This window comes from Neolamprologus brichardi, chromosome 16, assembly GCF_056152115.1.
Source record: "Neolamprologus brichardi isolate AB-2024 chromosome 16, ASM5615211v1, whole genome shotgun sequence".
Taxonomy (NCBI): domain Eukaryota; kingdom Metazoa; phylum Chordata; class Actinopteri; order Cichliformes; family Cichlidae; genus Neolamprologus; species Neolamprologus brichardi.
The window spans coordinates 30,976,351-30,999,054 of NC_142119.1; the positions used below are offsets into that span (position 1 = coordinate 30,976,351).

Here is a 22,704-nt window from a genome sequence, read left to right on the forward strand (position 1 = left end):
AATGAATTTATATGAAAGAATGCATTTAAACATTTTTTTAAGAGAGTGTTTTTTTTAAAGAATAACTATTTGGATGAATTGCAAAAAAGCACCCTTATTGAACTCGGAGTGCGAGTTGAGCCCATCCTCACAACATCAAACAAAAAGTAGAAGAAGAAACTCAACGAATAGCTGGTGGATTCTCGTAAATGCAGCAGGTGCCATTTTGTTTTATCAACGGACGGAGATGGATTATGAACTTGCAAGTCCTGGTGTGCTCTGTTCACTTTCAACCGAGGAACTCTTAACAAAAATACAAGAGTGGGGCTTAGATGTCACCGAAGCTGAAGCTCAGCGTTTCAGAGGTAAGTTTTATTTAAAGAAAAATGTAGCGTAATTACTGTAGCATTCCAGCCAGACTTTATTCAGACGATGCACTCAATGATCATTACGGATGGACCATGGTGGGGTATTACAACCCATTTATTCACAAGTTACCATAGACACATCGTAAGAGCTGTAATCATGACATAAAACAAAATAAACATTCACTTGATAGATTGATTCTCGTTTCCGTTATGCTAATTAATTCACAGAAAGGGCATAGGAGGTGCTAGCATCAGCCTGCTAGATCACTCATAAACTTATTAGCAATCAAATAATACATTTACAAATTGTCCGAAATGTAAACAACAAGTACAACAAACAAACATACCTGTTCGCCTTCCAGCTAGATGCTAATTTAAAGATGGATGGAAAACGGTAACTTTTTCATTAACCGTTTCTATGGCAAGCAGTAGCAGTACGATCTTCCCGGAAGTTGCCCGTTCCGAATTTCAAAATAAGAGTCGAATCTATATTATACGGTATAATTCGTTCAGGGATTTAACAGTTTGAAAAATATCAATAAGATAAATAATCTGGGTCATTTACACTCCCACCAAATCATTAGTGTAACCAGTGTTGGGGAGTAACGGAATACATGTACCGCCGTTACGTATTTAAAATACAAAATATGAGTAACTGTATTCCGTTACAGTTACCGTTTAAAAAGGTGGTATTTAGAATACAGTTACTTTGTTGAAATAAATGGATTACACGGCGGTACTTCCCTGTTTCATGTTGTCGCGGGTCAGGACTGTTTGGGTTTTGTTTGACAGCTATGTTCTGTTGTTCCAGGCGGCAGCGTTACGGTTGCCATGGTTACAGGGTGACGCTCGCTCTCTGCGTGTTTCCTGGGTGAGAGAGCGCCTTTTTGTTGTTGTTGTGCTAAGCTAATAGGCAGAATGCTACAGGTATAGCTCTAAAGAATGTAGCATCATAGGCAGTATAGTCTGTGCTGCAGGGAGAATGGACTCACATACCCGTTATGTGTCTGTGAGCGAGGGAGGGAGAAAAAGGAAAAGTACCAGCTGTCATCGAGCAAAAACGGGAGCTGGAAGCATGTAAATATAATAATAACCACTGCAGCCAAGTAGAGTGCCTGACGAGCCCAGTTGTAAGTAAGCTATTAAGACTCGACTGTACACCGTGTTCGTGTTTTCCTCCAAAAACAATAAGTTCCGTTGCAGCAGCCTTTCAACGCCTCTCTCTGTCTCTTGCTAGCAAAGTTGACCCAGACAACAAAGTAAAGCTATTTTTCGGCTATGAGCCCGACACAGAACCCACCGTATTAGCCAGAGGTCCCTTTACTACGGTTCGGAGCCGCGGACCTTCAGTAACAGTAATAAATCACAGCAATAGTACATTCACGTAGTTGTAAACAGCATGATAATATATTAAGTAATCCAAAGTATTCAGAATACGTTACTCTCATTGAGTAACGTAACGGAATACGTTACAGAATACATTTTGGGGCATGTATTCTGTAATCTGTAATGGAATACATTTTAAAAGTAACCTTCCCAACACTGAGTGTAACAAACATCATAACTCCATAACCATAGGAAGAGAGAACACAAATGATTTCACAATACAAATAATGACCAAACAACAGAAGCATAGTATGCAAGGAATGAACTAGTCATTTTCCAACAATAAGACTAGTTTTTGAACTGGCCGTTCGAGCACTGACCGCTTAGTAAGACGCTCACCATTTTTGCCAAGTTTCCTGTCACCTAGACAGAGCTTCACTCTCCTAACCAGTCCATCTCTGTCCATTGTAGTCTCTACGACCCTTCCCAACCTCCATTCATTTCTCGGCAAGTCTTCATCCTTCATTATGACTATATCCCCGATCTGCAGGTTTCTCTTTGGGGTGTGCCAGCGTTGTCTAAAGGCAATGTTGGCCAAGTACTCTTTCCGCCAACGGCTCCAGAACTGCTCGGCCAAATATTGTACGTGGCGCCATCTCTTTCTCGCATACATATCTTCCCTTATGAACTTGCCGGGGGGAGGAAGGGCCATGGTAGACTTCAGGGTAAGTAAGTGGTTTGGTGTCAGTGGCTCAAGACTGTTGGGATCATGTAGGTTTTCAATAGTGAGAGGACGACTATTAACTATCGTCATTGCTTCATAGAAGAATGCTCGGAGGGAAGCATCAGGTAGGTTTCCAGGTGAGAGTCCAAGGGTCGCGTTGAGAACACTCCTGACTGTTCTAATTTGACGCTCCCACACTCCACCAGCATGACTTGAACCAGGAGCATTTAGGATGAAGTCACACTGCTTCTTAGAAAGGAAGTTCGTCAGTTTATCACCATCTAATTCCGTGAGGGCTACCTGCAGTTCATTCTTGGCTCCTAGGAAGTTACTGCCTTGGTCAGATTTGATCTGGCGCACGGCTCCACGTATAGCAATGAAGCAGCGCAGTCCAATTATGAATGAGTCTGTAGATAGGTCCTCCAGCATTTCAATATGGATGGCTCTAGAGGAGAAGCAGGTGAAAAGGAGACCATATCGTTTTCGCACACTACGTCCTTGCTTGCTATAGAAGGGTCCAAAGCAATCCATTCCACAGTAGGTAAAGGGTGGAGATGGATTTACTCGCTCTGGAGGGAGATCGGCCATTTTCTGTTCTTCTGTCCGTCTCCGAAGCTTCCGACAAACTACACATCGGCGAAGATAAGATGCAACCGTCCTACCAATTCCTGGTATCCAGTAACCTCTTGTCCTAATTGCACTGAGAGTCATCCCCTTGCCTTGATGCTTGACTTCTTCATGACAGTATGCTATGATCATTCTTGTAACATGATGTTCCTTTGGAATGATGGTAGGGTGTTTGACTGAGAGAGGAAGGTTGGAATCACAGAGTCGACCTCCCACCTTAATCACACCATTGTTGTCCAAGAAGGGGTTGAGGTGATGTAGCTTGTTATGAGGTGGCAGCTGACAACCTTTCCTCAATAGCCGCACTTCCTCCGAGTATGTTTGTCTCTGTAGATCTTTGATGATGAGGCGCTCTGCTTCTTCTCTTTCCTGCACTGTAGAGAGGCCAATTGACTTATCCTTGTTGATCCTTCGAAGAATGCGAGCCACTGCACAGATGGCGCGAGTCCAGGACGAGAACTTTGTCAGCCGATAAGTAAGAGAATCTTGTTCTACAGTTTCCGTGTTTAGAGTCCGTGTTTCCTTAACTTCTGGATCTCCGACTGACAGTTCCGGAGCCACCTCTTCTGAGAGGTCAACTCCCTTTTCCCATAGAAATGCAGGGCCAGTAAACCAGTTCGATGATATTAGCTCATTGGCAGAACAACCTCTAGAAGCACGATCTGCAGGATTCTGGTCGGTAGGGACGTATCTCCATTGCCTTCGATTCGTGTAGAGATGTATCTTCTGGATACGGTTGGCTACGAATGTGTGAAAACGTCGAGCCTCGTTATTGATGTACCCTAGTACCACCTTGGAATCGGTCCAAAAAAGCTCTTCAATGTCCGCATATCCAAGTTCTTCCTTCAAAACATTGCTGGTTTTCACAGAGATGACTGCAGCCGTCAACTCTAATCTTGGGATCGTGGTGACCTTTGTTGGGGCGACGCGAGATTTGGCCATGACTAGTGCACAGTGGATGTCTCCTTCTTCATTGCTAAGCCTCAGATATGAACACTGTCCATAGCCAGTAGTGCTTGCGTCGGAGAAGTGATGTAACTCACGTTTGATAACCTTTCCGAAATCTGCCGGGGCGTAACTTCGGGGTATATTTATTCTCTCCAAGTTGTTGAGGTCGTTTTTCCATTTCTCCCACCGTGGGCGAAGTTCGTTGGTTAGAGGGTCGTCCCAACCTGTTCCATGGCAGCACATCTGCTGCAGCACTTCCTTTCCACTGAGCAAAAAAGGGGCTATGAGACCCAAGGGATCGTACAGGGATGCAACAATGGACAATATGCCTCGACGCGTTGCAGGCTGTTCCTTAAGGTTGGTGCTGATCTTCAGGCAGTCTGATTCAACGTGCCATTGGATACCCAACGCTCTCTCTGAAGGTAAGTTATCAAAGGCAAGGTTGAGGTTTTAATGTCTGATGCACGTTCAGTTGCTGGTATGCTTTCCAGGACAGCTTTGTCGTTGGACACAAACTTGTGGAGCCTGAGACCACCCAGGGCACAAAGTCTTCTGGCTTCTTCTGCTAACTTGATAGCCTTCTCTGAGCTGTCTGTACTTGTGACTCCATCGTCGACATAGAAATCTCTCAGAATGAACTGAGAGCCTAATGGGTATTGGTCTTTATTTTCTGTAGCCAAATGCTTCAATCCGTAGTTCGCACAACCAGGTGATGAGGCTGCGCCAAAGATATGCACCCTCATACGGTATTCTTGGGGTTGTGCACCGAGATCTCCTTTCTTCCACCAAAGGAAGCGCAGGTAATCCTGGTCCGACTTCCTCACATGAAATTGATGAAACATTTTCTCTATGTCGCACATCAATGCAGTGGAGTGCAACCGGAAGCGAAGAAGTACGCCGTTGAGATTGTTCATCAGGTCAGGACCAGTGAGCAGATGATCATTCAGACTGGTTCCCTGGTACTTGGCAGAGCAGTCGAACACCACGCGCAGTTTGTCTGGCTTCTTGTCGTGGAATACACCGTGATGAGGTATGTACCATTTTTTGCCCTCTTTCCCATCATCGTGGACTTCCTCTGCATCACCCTTTTCTATGACCTTCTCCATGAACTTGACATACTGTTCTTTGTACCCTTCATCCTTTAACAGCTTCCTCTTTAGATGGCTCAGACGCATGACTGCAAGCTGTTTGTTGTCAGGTAAGGTAGGTCTCTCCTTAAAGGGTAACGGCATCTCGTAGTGACCTAGACTGTTCTTTTTTTTGATGTGGTTCTTGAGTTTGTCCAGGAACAGGATGTCCTCCTGAGACACTGGTTTGCCGTCTTCCTTAGCATCCTTAAAGTCAGACTCTAGAATGCGAATGGCATCTGCTGGGGTGACTGGTGGGAGCTCCCTGACTGCAACTCGGAAGCACTGTCCCGCCGTACTTGAAGTGTCGGGGCATGTCGACGCACCACCAACTATGCTCCATCCTAAGTCGGTACGAATTGCGTAAGGCTCATCGTCTCCTCCCGTTATGACGTCTCTTGGTGCCATTGCTCGTGCACAGTTATAGCCTATCAATAAACCAACCTCACAGTCCTGTAGAGGTGGAATCTCTTCTATGACCTTGGAGAGATGATTCCATCTTTTAGCTGTCTCGCTTGTTGGGATATGGGCTCTGTTTACCGGTATGCAATCCTTGGTATAAGCAGGAGGAAGGTTGATGAGGAGGGAAGAGCGATAACCCCGAACACAAAGCCCTGAGACTCTTTGGCTCTTTACAATCACGTCATGTCCGATCATAGTAGTTAACTTCAGCTTAACTGGACAGGAATCTGCCTTTAGTACATCACTCAGTTCCTGGTCAACAAATGTTGTGTCGCTTTGTGTGTCCAGCAGGGCGTAAACCAGTTTCTCAGTTCCTGCATCCTTTTTTGACACCCACACAGGCACAATCATTGATGTGTTAGTTGGCTGTCCAGTAATCACTGACATTGAAGTTGCAGCAGCCTCCGTTTGGCCGGCGTTGCTCAGGATAGTGGTTTCCTGTGGCAGGACCCTTTCCTTCTTTACATAGTTGTCATCGTGTAAACAAGTGGGATGTTTACCCTTGCACGTGTTGCATGAGTGTCGATGTCGACAGTCTTTTGCACTATGTCCAGGTTTGGTGCAGCCATAGCAGAGCTTATGTTCTCTGACAAAATCTCGGCGCTCCTCCAGAGTTTTAGCAATAAACTTGGGACATCCATGTAGTCTGTGTTGATTATTTTGACAGAAGGCACAAGGAGGCCTTTCCTTTCCTTTAACTGGCTTGAGCCTCTCGGTGTCAGCCTCAGTCTGTGTGTTTAGAACGCTTGCCTTGTTCCTCTTAGGATCTCTGCTGCCTTGTTTTGCAGTGCTCGACTCAGAGCTGCGGAGGGCATAAGCTGAGGTGATCGGATTGCAAGCGATCTCTGCCTCTGTCGCCACGAATGCGGTGAAGTCCTTAAAACTAGGGAATTCCTTATTGCCCTTTAAGGCTTCAGTAACCTTCCTGTTCCAGTGAGATGCTATCCACTCTGGTAGTTTGAGGATTAGCTTCTTATTCTCTTCACAGTCGTTCAGTATTTCAAGACTCTTCACATGTGTCATTGCATCTTGACAAGCATTTAAGAAATCTGAGAAGTCTCTTAATCCTTCTGCATCTCTTGGTTGGATCTTTGGCCAATCTGTGAGCTTATCTCTGAAGGCTTTCTGTATAATAAAGGTTTGGCCATATCTGTTATCCAGTTTGTTCCACGCATCCTTATAAGCGTCGCTGTCATTTCTATAGAAAGTTCCTTCCAATGTTTTACGAGCTGGGCCACCTACATACTTCCTCAAGTAATAAAGTTTGTCTGCTGGGGAGATGGCCTTTTTGTCAATAAGTGACATGAATGAAGTTTTCCACTCAATGAACTGAATGGGGTCCCCACTAAATACAGATGGCTCTGGAACTGGAAGTCTATTTAGAGCCATACTGTCTTGTAGGGCTTGGGCAAGGGATGACACGTTTAGGTCGGGTGGCGATGCTGTGACGGTGGGAGTTGGAGGGCTGATAGCAGGGGGAACATGATGATTTCCCACTGAACTATTAGAGGAATGGAGACTGCCTTCCTGTGAGGCTACCTGGCTGTAGACTTGCAGTTTGGCCCGAGCAGCCCTCAAATTCTTTTCTGCTTGAAGGCGTTCAAGTCTGCGCTTTTCTACTTCCATTTTTCTCTGCTGTTCCTCTATCTTCTCCATTTGTCTCTCTTCTTCCAGCAACCCTTCAAATTCGACTTCCTTAGCAGCCAGCTCTGCTGCGGCATCCGCCTGTTTGAGTGTTAGAGAAGTGCTTTTGTGACTACGGATTGACTTTGTCACTCTAGATGCAGTGGATCCATAGATGGAGCGTGCATAGCTGTTCTTAAGCAGCTCCCTGAGACGGCAATGTACTTGTTCTGCATCATAATCACCATCGAGGTCTGACATTCTCTCGTAGGTAACTTTCATAATTTCGGCTGTAACTGCCTCACAACTGTCAACGTGACGTCTTAATTCTGGAGAAGGTGTAATGTGACTTCGTATTTCAAGGTAAGTATTTAACACAGTTTCTTTCTCTTTCTCCAAAGCATCCATCAAAGATGCCAGCTCGCCTTTACTAATGTCTGACTTGAGCTGCTCTCTTGACTCTCGGGCTCGAATCTTCCATCTTTCGTATGTTAAGATGAACTTTCTTTCCCTTTTTCTTGCTTCCTCCTGTTGCATTTCGAGCGCCTTTGGAGTTGGAATTTTTGTTCGAGTGGAGCGTCGGAGGCCTTCTTTAAGCTCGCCTTGAAAGTTGTTCAACGTTTCTTCTCTGTGTTGAATTTCCTTCTCCAAAAGTTCTATTTCTGTAGTTTCTGATGTGTCTTCAAGAGACGCCTTAAGCCTTTCGATTTTATTCTGCAGGTCGACTGTCTGATGCTCTAGTTCTGTTTGTGAGGAGGGATTCTCCATTTCCTTCATGTTTATGTTATTTACTTATCTAATTTGCAGGCTTTAGTTAATGAGCTGCTTGTGGTTACTATAACTTACAGGCTGCGTTAACAGAAGGGAGAAGAATCTTTGCACTTTAAACCAAGTTGAAATAGAAGCAGATAACCAACACAACATTGAGAAGAAATGTATAAAATAATGAATGCAACCTGCTAGCTGTTGCAAACTGATGTGGTAAAGTAAACCTCTTATGCTAAACACAAATCAATACACCATTAAGACTGTACAGTTACAAATGGAACTAAATGCCCCCTCTTTCACCCCCTTTTGGGTCAGTAGAAAGAATGATAAATATACAGTAGTGGTGGTAAATACCAATAAACAAAATTACTTCACTTGTTATTACTTCATGTCCGTTGTGTCTTAATGCAGCAGATGTCCACAGTAGTTGATGACCTTCTCTCTCCCTTTAACCACCACTGATGAGAATGAATGTCCTTTCCTTGTCGATTAGAATGAAATGTTCCATACCTTTTCTGACCGTCACATCAAACCATTAAGCCAGCTGCATGATGATTAAAAAGTCTCTGTCGAGAAGACCCATAGAATGGCGCTGAGCTGCTCCGTGAAATGTCTTGTCAATCCCAGACGAATAGCAACACAGCTCCGTGACTCGTCCTCGTGGTTCCGTGGTGCAGAGTGGCAGCAGGATGATGCGGGGGATCAGCTCTTACTGTAGCATTCCAGCCAGACTTTATTCAGACGATGCACTCAATGATCATTACGGATGGACCATGGTGGGGTATTACAACCCATTTATTCACAAGTTACCATAGACACATCGTAAGAGCTGTAATCATGACATAAAACAAAATAAACATTCACTTGATAGATTGATTCACGTTTCCGTTATGCTAATTAATTCACAGAAAGGGCATAGGAGGTGCTAGCATCAGCCTGCTAGATCACTCATAAACTTATTAACAATCAAATAATACATTTACAAATTGTCCGAAATGTAAACAACAAGTACAACAAACAAACATACCTGTTCGCCTTCCAGCTAGATGCTAATTTAAAGATGGATGGAAAACGGTAACTTTTTCATTAACCGTTTCTATGGCAAGCAGTAGCAGTACGATCTTCCCGGAAGTTGCCCGTTCCGAATTTCAAAATAAGAGTCGAATCTATATTATACGGTATAATTCGTTCAGGGATTTAACTGTTTGAAAAATATCAATAAGATAAATAATCTGGGTCATTTACAATTACTAATTATTGGTTTAGCCTAGCTTAACGTATATTAGCAATTTAGCTAGTTTCGGCACTCTCTTAGCTCAAATTATGTCTTTTTACAAACGTTTCATGTATAAAGTTGAGGTCACAGTTCTGAAAAATGAAAAATGTGTACACATAGTATTTGTATAAGTTTGAACTTATATATGTGGTTCGCCACAGTCTATGGGTTCGGTAACCCCTGCGCAGCGGAACGGCGCGAAATTTGATTCCCTGGTAGCTGAATGCAGTTTACCGTTAGTGTATTAATGGTTTAATAAAATCACGTTTTTACATCCATTCCAAGGCCATCAACACACATGGGCGGCTGAATATAACGTTTAAAGGAAATATCTTGACGCCGCACTTGTTTAAAATATAACAAGGGTGTCGCAGCTGGGGTTTGATAGTTGCGTTTTAAGCAATGTGGGAACTTTTTCAGCATGTAATCTGAGCTTGTAATACGGTCCTGCGGGTGTTATTGCTATAAGTAATCGGTCTGAAAGAACAGACGGCAGAAACTGTCGGAAGTCTGGAGAAAGGAGTCACCTTAGTAGTGAATATTAACAAATTACAGCATTCTAGTCTTTTTTTTCTTCCAAACTTGAAAGGGCACAAAACCATGCTCAGACTCTGCTCTCCTGTGTCCAGTAGTCCCAAACAAACATCTAAATTTAAAAATGAAAACTTTGCATATCGAGAGGATTCACTCTAAAAATTTGGTTTATTTTATTTAATTTACTGATTTTTTTAATGAATATTTCTTTGAACTGAAAGAAGTTGTACAAAAGGTTTTAATGTGTGTGATATACTGTTTTTACCCATGTAAAAATGTGGTGATAAATATCCTTACATGGAATTTAGAGTTTGTACTACCATTTATCTTGCAGACAATGAGGTTGATGGTGACACAGTTGACTGCGGTCTTACTGAGACTATGGTTGCATACCTTTTCCAAGGATCCTTCAAAAAGCAGGTTAAATTCAACCAATTTGTGTCAAGGATGAAGGAATCTTCAGTGACGCTGACTCTACAGACTGTCTCTCCAGAAGACTGGCAACCATCTACTTCGTCAACTTCAATAAGGTATTGTCTTATTTATAATGAAGTTAGTATGTCTGAAGCATACATGTTGGCCGTTATGCACTTTTAGGATTTAGTTAATATGATCATTGTTTCTACCATATGTATTGTTACTGTAGTGTTTTATACTTCAATTCATGCAGTAAAAACAAACACTTAACTGTTTTCACAGCAATGAAAATACTTTGAGACTGCCAGCCTCTTTTGAAATTCCAAGATTTCCCAAAAATCTGCAACTAAAACTGGACAACAAAGAACCGTGCCATAAAAATCCAAGGGACAGACACACAATAATCAGAGTTCTATATGAAGCTGTGGCACAGTATACTATGTAAGTTAATCAGGGTAATGTTAGCTTGTTGCTTTAGAAAAAGCTGAATTTGTCATATTGAAAATAAACGCTACATTACTAAGAAACAATAACTGACACTTGATAAAGTTCGTTTGTCAGCAGTTGCTCTAACACTTATGTTTCTTCTGATATTACAGGTATCCCACAAATTCTGAATATGTGCAAGCTGTGAAGACGCTGGTAATGAAGTATCCTTTCCTCAAGGATCGTGAGGGAAATGGTTATGTAAGTTAAATTTAAAATTTGCATGAGGTTCCTTCAAGATTACAAAGTAAAAGTGAAGCTTTTTTCGATCTTGTTTTGTTAGTAAGACAATCTGTAGCCTCTCAGTAGGTTTGTATGAAGTATGTTTACTGATTCTTTGTTGGGTGTATTTTGTGTAGATTGTTTTTACAGTAACTTATGTTTCTGTTCAACAAGCACACATGGCATATGTCTTTGAGACATAAATTCAAATCAGAGCGGGCACCACTAGTCGACAGTGAGGCGTTGTAAGGAGAAGTTTGGTTCTACGAGGAGAGGGCAGCCTAATAAATGTCAACGAACAAGTCAGAGAAATGTTTGTCAGGTTGGTGTGAGGGACATCTTGAGCTATAAAATGTTCTTGCATCTGTTATTACATCTAAAACTAAGGATTAGGGATGCAACTGTACCCCTTTTTTCAAACCGAAACAATACCAATACTTGGATTAGAGCACTTGCTAATACAAAGCACCAGTGTTAATACTTCTAACTCACAAAAAATTATTAATTGGAAGGCGCTAAAAGAGGGTGAACTAGATTTTTAAAAAAAAACAAACATTTTAAATATAACTCCAAAACTAAAATTTCAAGTTAACAATTAAGATTTTATGTGAAATTATTTCAGAGTTTCCATATTTTAAATATTGGTTCATGGTATCGGTTAACTTTAACCGATACGAGTTCTTTGTGATGCACAGATCGTGTCAGCTCTAATCGTATATTTAGTCTTATGTTGGGTTTCTAATCTGTTTTGACTTTCTTTTCTCACTCTTGCTTTCTTTCAAGGGACCATGCGTCCAAGGAGAGGATTTATTATCCATAGACGCCCACTTAAAGGTCTTACAGTGCCAATATCAGAAGATGCAACCAGATACCATGGTGGTTCATAACCGTATGAAGCAAACGTTTGCTTGGCAGCAAAAAGAAATTGCAGATGGTATCCCTGTGGAGGATGTGTTGAAGAAGTACCCCTTCTTAGGGATGCCTGCTGGTGTAAGTCAGAAAGCTGAATTGAACTTGGAAATAGCTGTCACATTTAACACGTTTATAGTAGTAAATTTTATTTGCCCTTGACCTTGCTTTCTTCATCTGTCCCTCTTTCCTTTTTTTGTATGTTCATGTAACTTCTTACAGTATTGTTGTTAAATTCTATAAAAAAAAATAATTATGCAGCACCATACATAATTAATATCAACTTTAGATTATTTCATTTTCATACACTGTTATTTTGTACTGAAAATGAATTTTTTACTCGTAGCTGTGCAACGAACTCGGGTGGATCCAACCAACAACGGGTATTGTGAGCCAGCGATTTCGTGAAGGGCTCTCATGTGTTGCAGCAAAGGTGATTGACCTTACACGAGGGAAAACCCCACTCTACCAGCTCTACCTTGATGCAAGAGAGGAGGCTCTCACTGATGACCTACCAGGTATTTGCTTTTTTTTTTTAACTTCAAGGCTTCCATTTTATATAATTTTTATAGGTAACTGGAAATGCCAGATAAAATGCATGGGTGATCTTGTGGTTTTTTTTTTTTTGTTTGTTTGTTTTTTGGCAGATCTTGACACAAGGGCTGCACTTTTATTCCTGCCATACGCCTTCAAGGAGAAACTGGATCTCTTTGTCATACTTGGAGAGGTGTGTGTATTAAAATATTTAGTCTATATAAAAGGAAAACAAATGTATCTTTTGTTAAGAGACTAAGATATTGCTTTCCTCTACCTTCTCTTTTGACTTCAAAGGTTCATCCTAAAACCCCCTATCCAACTGTTCAGCTACTTCATGAAGACTGGAAACCAGTGTTCTCCAGAAGCGCTCCAAACATTGTGAAGTTGGATGGCAGTGAAGTGTGCAGAAGCTCGTGTATTTTTGAAGGAATCATCTCTTCTTTCTGCTTGTATTTTGTCTTCAACCTTGCTTATCCAAAACATCTGAAGAACACCCTGATTTTTCTCCAAAAGTACATTGTGAAAATAGATGAGGGTGAGGACCGGCCTCTGCCAATCACAGTCACCAGACAAATAAATCTTCTGTATTGACCACCATGCCTCAGCCATATCAGTGCTCCAAATGTGGCAGAAGAACCTTAGTTTGACAAAGCTTATTCAGCACATAGGACTTATTCATTCCCATGATGCCAATTTTGATATAACTTGTGGACTCAGTGACTGCTGTTCTTCCTTCAAAAAATATGAATCTTTCAGACAACATGTGTATAGGAAACACAGAGAACAGGTGTTGTGTCCCCATAAAGACTTAGATGAAAATGAGCAGGAGGTAGTCAGTCCACACCCAAATGAATTTGCAAATGACATAACTGAAAATTATGAAACCCCTCCATCCTGGGATGAATTTTTGATAAATTTCAGAGACAATCTTTTCAAGTTCATTCTTAAGTCTCTGTTCAGGAAGAAATTGTGGAAGACGTAAATTTTCTGATGTGTTTTTTCAAGGAGAACTACGATGCTTTTATAGCATATCCATCCATCCATCCATTTGCTTCCGCTTATCCTTTTCAGGGTTGCGCTGGAGCCTATCCCAGCTGTCATAGGGCGAGAGGCGGGGTACATCCTGGACAGGTCGCCAGTCTGTCGCAGGGCCAACACACAGGGACAGACAACCATTCACACTCACATTCACACCTAATGGCAATTTGGATTTTCCAATTAACCTATCCCCACAAGCTGCATGTCTTTGGACCGTGGGAGGAAGCCGGAGTACCCGGAGGGAACCCACGCAAACACGGGGAGAACATGCAAACTCCACACAGAAAGACCCCGGCCTGATGGTGGAATTGAACTCAGGACCTTCTTGCTGTGCGGCAACAGTGCTAACCACCGTGCCACCGTGCTGCCTCTTTTATAGCATATCATTTAGAGAAAATGGGTCTTGACGTGTCTTTGTGTCCAGAGCTTAAAAATGTCCTGCATTCAAATGAATTTTTTGAGAAGGCTTCAACAGCTATTCGATCTCCTTATTTGGTCAAAGAACATTGCAAATCAAAGCTCAACATGACAGAGCCTGTTCATTGCAAATTAAGAGACTCTGTGGGTCATACAGTTGGCTCGTATTCATATGTGCCTGTTGATAAGGTGCTAAAAAATTATCTTTCTCATGAAGACATACAAGATCACATTTTTTCAAGTGGCAATTCGGAAACTGATGAATTTCTAACAGATTACTCTGATGGAGAAATCTTCAGACATTATCAATTCTTCAAGGATAACCCAAATGCACTGCGACTCCATTTTTATGAGGATGAATTTGAAGTACTTAATCCCCTAGGATCTAAACGATCCAAACACAAACTTAGTGCATTTTATTACACTGTAGGCAATTTGGACAAAAGGTACACTTCTCAGCAGAGACACATTCATCTAGCGTTATTGGTACGCTATTCTTTCGTTAAGTGGTGTGGTTGGCATGTTATCCTTAAACCTTTGCTTGATGATTTGGAAAAACTTTCCACTGATGGCTTTACTTTTACCATTGATAAAACTGAACACACTATTCATGCTGCTCTTGCAACTTTATCTTGTGATAATTTATCAGCTCACATGATTGGTGGTTTTTCTATGTCATTTAACACTGGTAAAATTTGTTGGTATTGCATGGCTTCTTATGAAGATATGAAACAATCCTTTGAGGAAGAAAGCTTTGTTTTAAGAACATCAGAGGTTCACCAGTATCATCTTGCACGAATCCAAGAATTTCCGGATGATAAAACAATATATGGTGTAAATAGTTCATGTCCTTTTGACAGACTGAGTTATTTCAGTGTTACGCAAGCTTTACCACCTGATGTAATGCATGATCTGTTGGAAGGTGTAGTTCCTCTAGTTATGAAACTAGTGATTTGTAAAGCCCACACTGAGAAGCATATTACAATTAGAGAGATCAATGAAGAATTGCAAAAAATGCCCATTGGTCAGAATGACAAAACAAACAAACCAGTACAGTTATCAGAGAGACTTCAGAGTGTTGGTATTGTTGGATCAGCATCTCAAAAGTGGTGCCTGTTCAGATTGCTGCCATTTCTGATGGCAGACCGTGTGCCACCTAATTGTAAATATTGGCATGTTTTTCTTCTATGTCGTGAAATAACAGAGATTGTAATGGCAAAAAAAGTGCAAAAAGAGAATATTTTATTGTTGAAGTTGCTTGTCCATGAGTTTCTCACAAAACTGAAAAGTGTATTTGGGGATGTAATTACACCAAAGTGTCATTATTTAATCCACTATGCAAGACTGATTGAAATGTTCGGCCCTCTACGTTTGTTATGGTGTATGAGATTTGAAAGTAAGCATGAGTATTTCAAAATGTTGTCCCGCAATTGTAGAAATTTTATGAACATTGCTACAACTTTGAGCAACAGACATCAGTTCAGACAGTGCTGGGAGTTTTCTAACAAAAGTTTACTTGGTGAATTTGAAAATGTTTTTGGAAAAAGTGTGACTACACCATTTTTGTCATTACCACTGGAACTGCAACAAGCACTGACAGTCTATTGTGGCTTTTCTGAAGTTGATAGTGCTAAGAAAGCTTTCCAGCGTGTGTCAGAAGTAATTGTGAACAGTGTCAAATACTGTGTAAGAGATGTGTTTGTCATTGATGTACTGCATTCAGAGAAGATTCCTCTGTTCTGGCAAATTAAGTACATATTTAATATTGACACAATGTGGGTCTTTTGTGGAAAAATTCTCATTCCTCTGTTATATGACAACAATTTTCATTCATACAGTGTTAGAGTTGATAGTGAATGGACGTTGCTAAAACCTGGACAGGAAATTGATATTGCAGCTTATGACACATTCTCTGTTGATAACAGTTTGTATGTAACAGTTAAGCAATGTATTTAAGAAGGTAATAAATGTGACAAGTATTTTTGACTTTGTATCTTCAATTTTTCAAATCTTGAGAGGAAAAATATAGGAAATCTGTGTGTAGATACTGAACCTTTAGAAAGACATTTTTGTACTCCTTTTAAGGGTTCTTTTTTGTACTTTATACTAAGGGTACAACTTTGCCCTTTAAAGTACAGGTTTGACGTGTAAAAGGTACAAATTACAAGGGTACAAATCAGTACCCACAGTTTAGGGTACAGAACGGTACCTTAGAGGGTACCACCCCAGTGACAAGCCATTGTACCCCTATAGGTACATTTCTGTACTTTAATTTCTGAGTGTGTATCGGTATGACCTTTCATGATAAAGTCTCTATAATCTATATCTTTACAGTTAGAACAGCGCTAATATGTGGAAAAGGTCACCTCTTGTGATAGAGCCACAGAAAATAATCACCCGGCTTTACAAAGTTTTCCAGTTATTGCTCTATATTTACAATTTTTTTTTCAGCCACCAAGGTTGTTTTGTTCTCAGTTGAATCTTAAACCTAAAGAAATGTTGGATGCCAGTGTTGTTTCACATATGCAGCATCTGTAGCCTAATCAGGCAGCTAATCCGTAATATTTTTTCTTTAAATCAATGTTAATATGGCATTATGGTTTGCAGCAGATTTAACCTTTTCATTTTTATCTTACAGTATAAAAAAATAACAAAGCACTTTATTTATTAGCAAAATGAAGACAGCTTTTGGTATAGTCTTAGTTGACACAATGTATTTTCAAATGGGATTAAAAAAAACATTCCGAAAGATACTAAATACAAAAAAAGAATATTGATTTTATAACATTAATTATCACTGATAGATCATACATATTGAGTTATGCTGAGCTGGCAGGTCTTTGCTGAACTCTGATTAAGGATGTGATTAGCTGATCAATATTTATCATTGTGCACAATCTGATATCCATGAGGTGTCACATGATTAGCTAGTTCAAAGATGCCCAGTACCCATATTAAAAATGATATACTCCAAATTGTAATTTTAATCTAAATTTTAATTAAAGAAAGCTCTATTTTATATGAATTAATTGTATTTTATTGGTTGGGCATGTCTCTTGCAATCAAGAGTTAGCAATATGTCATTAGTTGTGCAGCTGTATTGAAAAGATCATTTATATCTTCCATAACCTCCTGAGACCCAGTAATTCATTTTTGTGCACTGTAGTACACATTTAGTTTTTGCTTGTACCTCTCATACTCTACTTGCCACTCTTCTAAGTCCTGATGTTTCTTAGAGAGGACAACAGTACCTTTAAAATGATATCACATCTGTGGGGGTGTGGCCTTGCCAATTGTCTTTTTCCCACCTTTTCAAAATGGCTGGCATGCCCACAAGCACATTTTATGGGAGAAAGAAAGGTAAGCATGATATTCACATTTGAAATGTTTTTTAAAATCAGATTTTGATTAATTTTCAAAAATAAACATCTAGTAAATAATTTGAGGGTTTTTTAAGAATTAAGCTTATTTAGTTTCACAGAGGAAATGACTAATTTATTAATGTGTACTCTAGTGCACGTCGGGACTTTGTACTTATATTTATTTCACTTTTTCCTAGTAGACAACTCTTTGACAAAGGCAGAGAGAATTCTTAACAGAATAATTGAGGGAGATTCAAACATAGATTTTTCAGAAGATGAGAGTCATGTGAGCCAGATAGGAGAGGGTGAGAACCCAGGAGGAGCCACACAAAGATTATCGAGATGCAGTGGCAGATGTAATAGAGAAAAACACAGAGCCACCTGAAATCTGTCGTCCTATCTGGTCCAAAACCAACATGTAGGAGAATCTGGAATTTTTGATTTTGAGTTAAAAATAAAATATGGGTAAAATGCAGAAATGTTTTCCAGTAAAGTAAAAAAAAACAAGAGTCGCAATTATAGCTGAATCCATGACACCTGATTGTTTCTACAAGATCACCTCTTTGCTGAAAGTTGTCAATGATCTCAATGTGCCAAAAGAACTCACAGTATCTGGAGTTCAAGCTCCTCTTGGCTGAGAAACCAGGGACAAACATGTGAACAAGACCTGAATAATACCAGTAATGAAGAGTTCTCTCCAAAAATCAAGAAAAGGAAGCCCCAACCAGATGAGAGTGTAACAAAATATGGTTCACTCCACTTGCCTGAAATGGTTAACAGTCCAAGGCATTTCAGTTGTAGAATGGTTGGGTGCAACAGTAAAACATATGTGAGATGTGGGAAGTGCCAAATGTTCCTTTGTGTCTCCAAATAAAAAAATTACAGTACTTCCTCAGATATCATAAATGAATTGACTTTTGTGAAATAGAAAGCCCAGTGCAATCACTTGTTCCTGAACCAATGGCTTACAGCTAATGAAGTGTCAGTGACTTCTAAGTTGACCCATGATCTACATTTTTATGATATTGTTATATAAATAAGTTTAGGAGGATATATATAATTTACCTGTAATTAAATAACCTACCCAAGTGCAAGGTAGCTTCGAAGTGTACATGGAGGTTTTAAGCGTATACAGGGCAATTTTTCATGGTATAATTATTTTTATTTAAATAAACTGCTGTTCACAATAAAGCCTGCAGATGGTGCTGCAACTCTCAAAATACAGGCGAACCTGCATTATGCTATGTTGCACTAACTCCACTTGGTGGCATGCTATCCCTACATTCAGTAAGGACATGACAGCAAACGGTGGAAACTTTTATTCGCCATATCAGTGTGCTTAATATTAAGCATTTAATTCCCGAGCTACCAGTGGTTATTTGACTGTTAAATTTTCAGCCCCCACTCGCCCAGTTATTTCATTTCTACACTGGCGTTATGCCGTCTGCTGATGTTGAATTACATTTTTTTTTTCACTTCTGTAATTACTGCAACAGAAAACGTGTGATTTTCTGCAAAACTGAAACATGCTGTTAGCTGCTTCCTGCACCATTTCAACTGATGTTGATCTGCTTGGCTTTTTAGCAGTTTGGGAACTGGGGTCAAATTTGTGTTTGTCAACTTTGTCTTCCAAATAAAAAGTGTGCCTGTGCCTTTAGGTGAGATTGACCTAGAGATGCTCTCTGAGCTCCATAAGAAGCACCCAGGGGTGACGGTGGATAACGAGGTGGTGGAGCCTAGCCGCCAGCAGCTATATAACTACAAAGGTACAGTCTTTACAGGCACACACTTCTCTCACACAACACAAAATGAATCATTGTATTCTCAGCTGTCCAAAATGGGGTTCAGTATTTATTTACAAGCAAAAAAGGATATTATTCTATTTTTACTGGTGAAAAACAGCATCTTAAGAATTCACCGGTTCATATATTAGCAGGAAATAGTCCTTTAACCACCAGTGGCATTGTAGAGTTTAGCCTTAATGTCTGTAAGAATGAACCCGACTAAAGCATCTTTGAGTAAAACACTGAATCGTTACGAGTTTCAAGTCTGCTGCTGTCTGACCAGGATCCTTGCATACATTAACGCTACAACCAGTTACTCACACAAAACTCCTATAGACACGATATCTGATTAAAAATAATGCATAAAGCAGGGACTCGCTGGTTCCTCATTGTTGATTTTTGTTGCTGGTTCTTTCCATTGTTCAACTTACTATCTAATGAGAGACACCTTTGCTGTTTAAAAATGTTTTAAAGCATGTTGAAATCTTTTGTTATTTGTGAAACTGATCATAATTGTCCCCTTAGATCTGCAGTTCAAAGAAAACAATAGGTGTTTAAGTTTCCCCAAGATAGCAGACACATGCTGCGTTTTTACAAATGATGCAACATGAAGTGTAAGCCTCTACAGGAAGGGATGGGCAATCTTATCATCTTATAGGCTGGATGGTCTGATTTGCCGAATGATCTGCTTTGCAGAGGATTTCCAGACTTTCTTATTGACTATGAATTTGGTGAAATGTGATTGGTAATTGGTTTTGAAACAATTAGGACTATTCTCCTGGAGGTGTACTTCATGGCCTTTACCCCTCAGATGACTGGGTGTTTAAGAAATAGCAATATGATATGTAAGAAAAAAAACTCTTTAAATGATTGAAAGGTTCATTCTAAGGGGATTGCAATGTCGACGTAGAGAAATAAAATAAAATGTATGACATTTAAACTTTGCTGAGAGACATATTGATAGAGTAAATGAACCTCCTATTTTCTGTTGGAGAAGCAGCATTCCACCCACAAAAGACCTACCAGCCTACGACTGCAGATGCAATTAGCTCATGTAAATGAATCCATGAACTTACTATAAGTTGAATCTCTGTTATGCTGGAAGTCAGTGGTGGATGCACGAACAGCAAAGAGTTTCAAACACACTGTAACATTTTAATTCCAGTGCGTTGTGATTAGGGATGGGTATTGATAAGATTTTCACGATTCCGATTCCATTTTCGATTCTGTTTAACGATTCGATTCTTTATCGATTCTTTTTTTTTTTTAAAAAGGAGAACACTAAGGTAAATTAGCTTAGATCTTTGTTTTATGTCTTCTCTTTGAACAAGATAGAAATTTAGGAGTAACATGGCCTTACAAACCCAACAGTGAGATCTTAACAGATCCAACCTACGACTCTTCAATGGGGTGTCACAGGGTCCCCAGGAAAAAAAATTGTAAATGTAAAATAATAAAATAAATATTCTTCTGTAGCAATTACACAAGAATATCCAATAATGTCCCTGCCTACAATTAAACACATTCACTTACCGAAAATCGGGGGCATCTGCTGTGGCAAATGGGTGCAAGCCTTTTACCACAAACTTAGTCACTGCTCGGTGACATTCGTCTATCCTGGCCTGAAAGGAGACGCTACCGGTAGACTGCAGCGAGAACTGCCAGCATCTGAGCCAGACTCTGCCTGTCTCATCATGGTCATCTAAATGCACAGTAATGGCAGGTTTTGTAATGAGGCAGATCGCGCTAACATAATATGCACTGTTAGTTGATTATTTACCTGCCGCATTAACAGGAGAGGACATGCAAACGTTACCGCTGCTGCTGGGTTGAGATTCACGAGTCCGGAGCAGAATTAAAAACACGACATTCATTTAAGGTCATCGCGTGTTTTGTGAGCAAATGCTTTTGCATATTCGTAGTGTTTCCTCCCTTAAATGAAATATCTACTTTGCAAGTATTGCAAGTTGCCCTGTTGTCATCCGTTCTCGTAAAGTATAACCAAACTTTTGAGCGTTTGAGCCACTTAGGCGCGGTGTTTCCTGCCAGGTAAATGACGCTCCGCAACGTGGTGACGTCATTCGGGGCGACTGGAATCGATAAGGGAATCGTTTGCAAAAATGGCAAACAATTCCAAGGAATTGAAACAGTGGGAACCGGTTCTCAACAAGAACAGGGTTTCGATACCCATCCCTAGTTGTGATCATTCTCAAAGGTCTCTGTGTGGTTGTGCCAAGTGGTCTCCATTGTTTTTAATGAAGTGTGATACAAAACAAGTGCGTTGTTTTTAGAGGGGGGGGGAGTGCAAATTACAGAAATGCTCTTATCATTGTGACAAGTGTCAGCTCCGTTGTGGCCTGAAAAAAAAATCAGCCACTCTAAGCTGTAAAATTTCATGCCAGCTTTATTTTGGTGTTAACTTGTAATAAATAACTAAGTAATTATCTGTTTGCAGTTTTAGTGTCACAGAAACCAGATTTAGATTACATCAAGTTCAACTGGAACACGATGACTGCCTCTGAGTTTGAGGAGCACTGGAAAGCCGAAAAGGCCACCAAGAAGGTGGACTTCATTCACATGATACAGGTCGGTGTCGATGAACATACCCTGTGTTTTTTACACAGCTGGGTTACATTCATTTCTGGCAAATGGCAGCAATAAGTCCAATTAGAACAACTGCCTGGCACAGCGTTATAATTAGGCATTCTGTGAATGCAGTTAGTAGCTCATTATCTGTGGTGAAATCGACAGATGCTGTACTACGTGAAGGATCCCGAAGCAACTGTCAGATTCTTCCAGAGTCTTCTTGGTAAAAATGGGAAGCTTCTCATAATTCTAGTGTCTGGTAAGTGGATATTTTCTTTCTCTCATGTGGACGATTTAATTATGGTGCAAATAGCTAACGAACAATCTGCTTATACATGCAATACGTTTGGAGATGAAAGGTTTCAAACAGCATCTTACAGAAACAACCAAACCTTTTCCAGCATTCAGTTTGCTAGCACACACCGATGTCCCCGAAATCTCCTCGACATCTTCAGTGTATGCTGAGGTTTGTGTCATCTACTTTGCTCCTGGTGTGTAGATGCATAAAAATGCAGTAAACAAGGCTCTGAGTGTAATCCTGAAGGAGCTTTTTCTTATTTCCTACTTCCCTCTGAGTCTTTCCTCTGAAGTTATTAAATACCTGAGCTGCGATATAGCAACGTGATCCATGTTAGCATCTCCATGGTGGAAAAAATTGCTCTGATGCATATGAGGATGAATTCTCCTGGCATTGTACCACCAGCAAGTCATTATTCATTTATACTTATCCAGTCAAGTATGATTCAGTTTCTGGCCGATTCTAGACAGAAATTAGGAGGGTGACCGTGCTAAACACCTGCTTGTCAAATTGTCATTGTTGTAATATAGCCTCTTTTTCATCTGTTCCAGGCAAGAGTGGTTGGGGGAAGCTATGGCGGACCTACAGAGCACAGCTGTGTCAACCCGACATAAGTCATTGTGTGACCACTGGAGACATCAAAAGCTTCCTGGACTCCAAGGGAGTGCCTTACCAGAGCTATGAGCTGCCATCTCAGATGGAGATCACCGAGTGTTTCACTGAAGGGGTATGAGTGCATACTTTGCATATGTTTGGTTAGTGTTAAGAGCAGGTGAGGCCAATTGAACAGGTGGAGGCAAGCCCGCTATTCCTGTTCTACAGAGAAAATGTTGAAGCCCAGCCCATTTATGGGAAAGAAGATAAACACCACAACTTAAAAGAAGGG

The 22,704-nt window shown here is 40.5% G+C and overlaps 2 protein-coding genes across 4 annotated transcripts; both read left to right on the plus strand.

Annotated features, from left to right (window-relative positions):
- Positions 1 to 73: 73 nt before the first annotated feature.
- On the plus strand, positions 74 to 15,664 carry LOC148098312 (sterile alpha motif domain-containing protein 3-like). 3 transcript variants are annotated; one of them, XM_087830025.1, is made up of 8 exons: positions 74 to 344; positions 10,097 to 10,292; positions 10,462 to 10,620; positions 10,779 to 10,866; positions 11,671 to 11,877; positions 12,143 to 12,314; positions 12,444 to 12,523; positions 12,628 to 15,664. In XM_087830025.1, the coding sequence occupies exons 1-8, from the start codon at positions 74 to 76 to the stop codon at positions 12,922 to 12,924; spliced, it is 1,470 nt and encodes a 489-aa protein (XP_087686151.1). In that variant the 3' UTR covers positions 12,925 to 15,664. The 3 variants fall into 3 exon arrangements, with proteins under 3 accessions (XP_087686151.1, XP_087686152.1, XP_087686153.1); XM_087830026.1 differs by lacking the exon at positions 10,462 to 10,620 and having other exon boundaries at positions 206 to 344; XM_087830027.1 differs by lacking the exons at positions 74 to 344; positions 10,097 to 10,292; positions 10,462 to 10,620 and adding an exon at positions 11,062 to 11,209 and having other exon boundaries at positions 10,786 to 10,866.
- Positions 15,665 to 18,751: 3,087 nt separating this feature from the next.
- On the plus strand, positions 18,752 to 22,702 carry LOC148098313 (histamine N-methyltransferase-like). The gene is made up of 5 exons (XM_087830033.1): positions 18,752 to 18,916; positions 21,390 to 21,520; positions 21,686 to 21,779; positions 22,370 to 22,545; positions 22,641 to 22,702. The coding sequence occupies exons 1-5, from the start codon at positions 18,826 to 18,828 to the stop codon at positions 22,650 to 22,652; spliced, it is 504 nt and encodes a 167-aa protein (XP_087686159.1). The 5' UTR covers positions 18,752 to 18,825; the 3' UTR covers positions 22,653 to 22,702.
- Positions 22,703 to 22,704: the final 2 nt, after the last annotated feature.

Excerpts from the sequence above, each read along its gene's own strand:
- LOC148098312 (XM_087830025.1), top strand. The coding sequence starts at position 74 with ATGAATTGCAAAAAAGCACCCTTATTGAACTCGGAGTGCGAGTTGAGC. Across the intron at positions 11,878-12,142 it reads TCTTAGGGATGCCTGCTGGT|CTGTGCAACGAACTCGGGTG; the intron begins GTAAGTCAGAAA and ends TTTTACTCGTAG. Across the intron at positions 12,524-12,627 it reads TCTTTGTCATACTTGGAGAG|GTTCATCCTAAAACCCCCTA; the intron begins GTGTGTGTATTA and ends TTGACTTCAAAG.
- LOC148098313 (XM_087830033.1), top strand. The coding sequence starts at position 18,826 with ATGCTCTCTGAGCTCCATAAGAAGCACCCAGGGGTGACGGTGGATAAC. Across the intron at positions 18,917-21,389 it reads GCAGCTATATAACTACAAAG|TTTTAGTGTCACAGAAACCA; the intron begins GTACAGTCTTTA and ends ATCTGTTTGCAG. Across the intron at positions 21,780-22,369 it reads TCTCATAATTCTAGTGTCTG|GCAAGAGTGGTTGGGGGAAG; the intron begins GTAAGTGGATAT and ends CATCTGTTCCAG.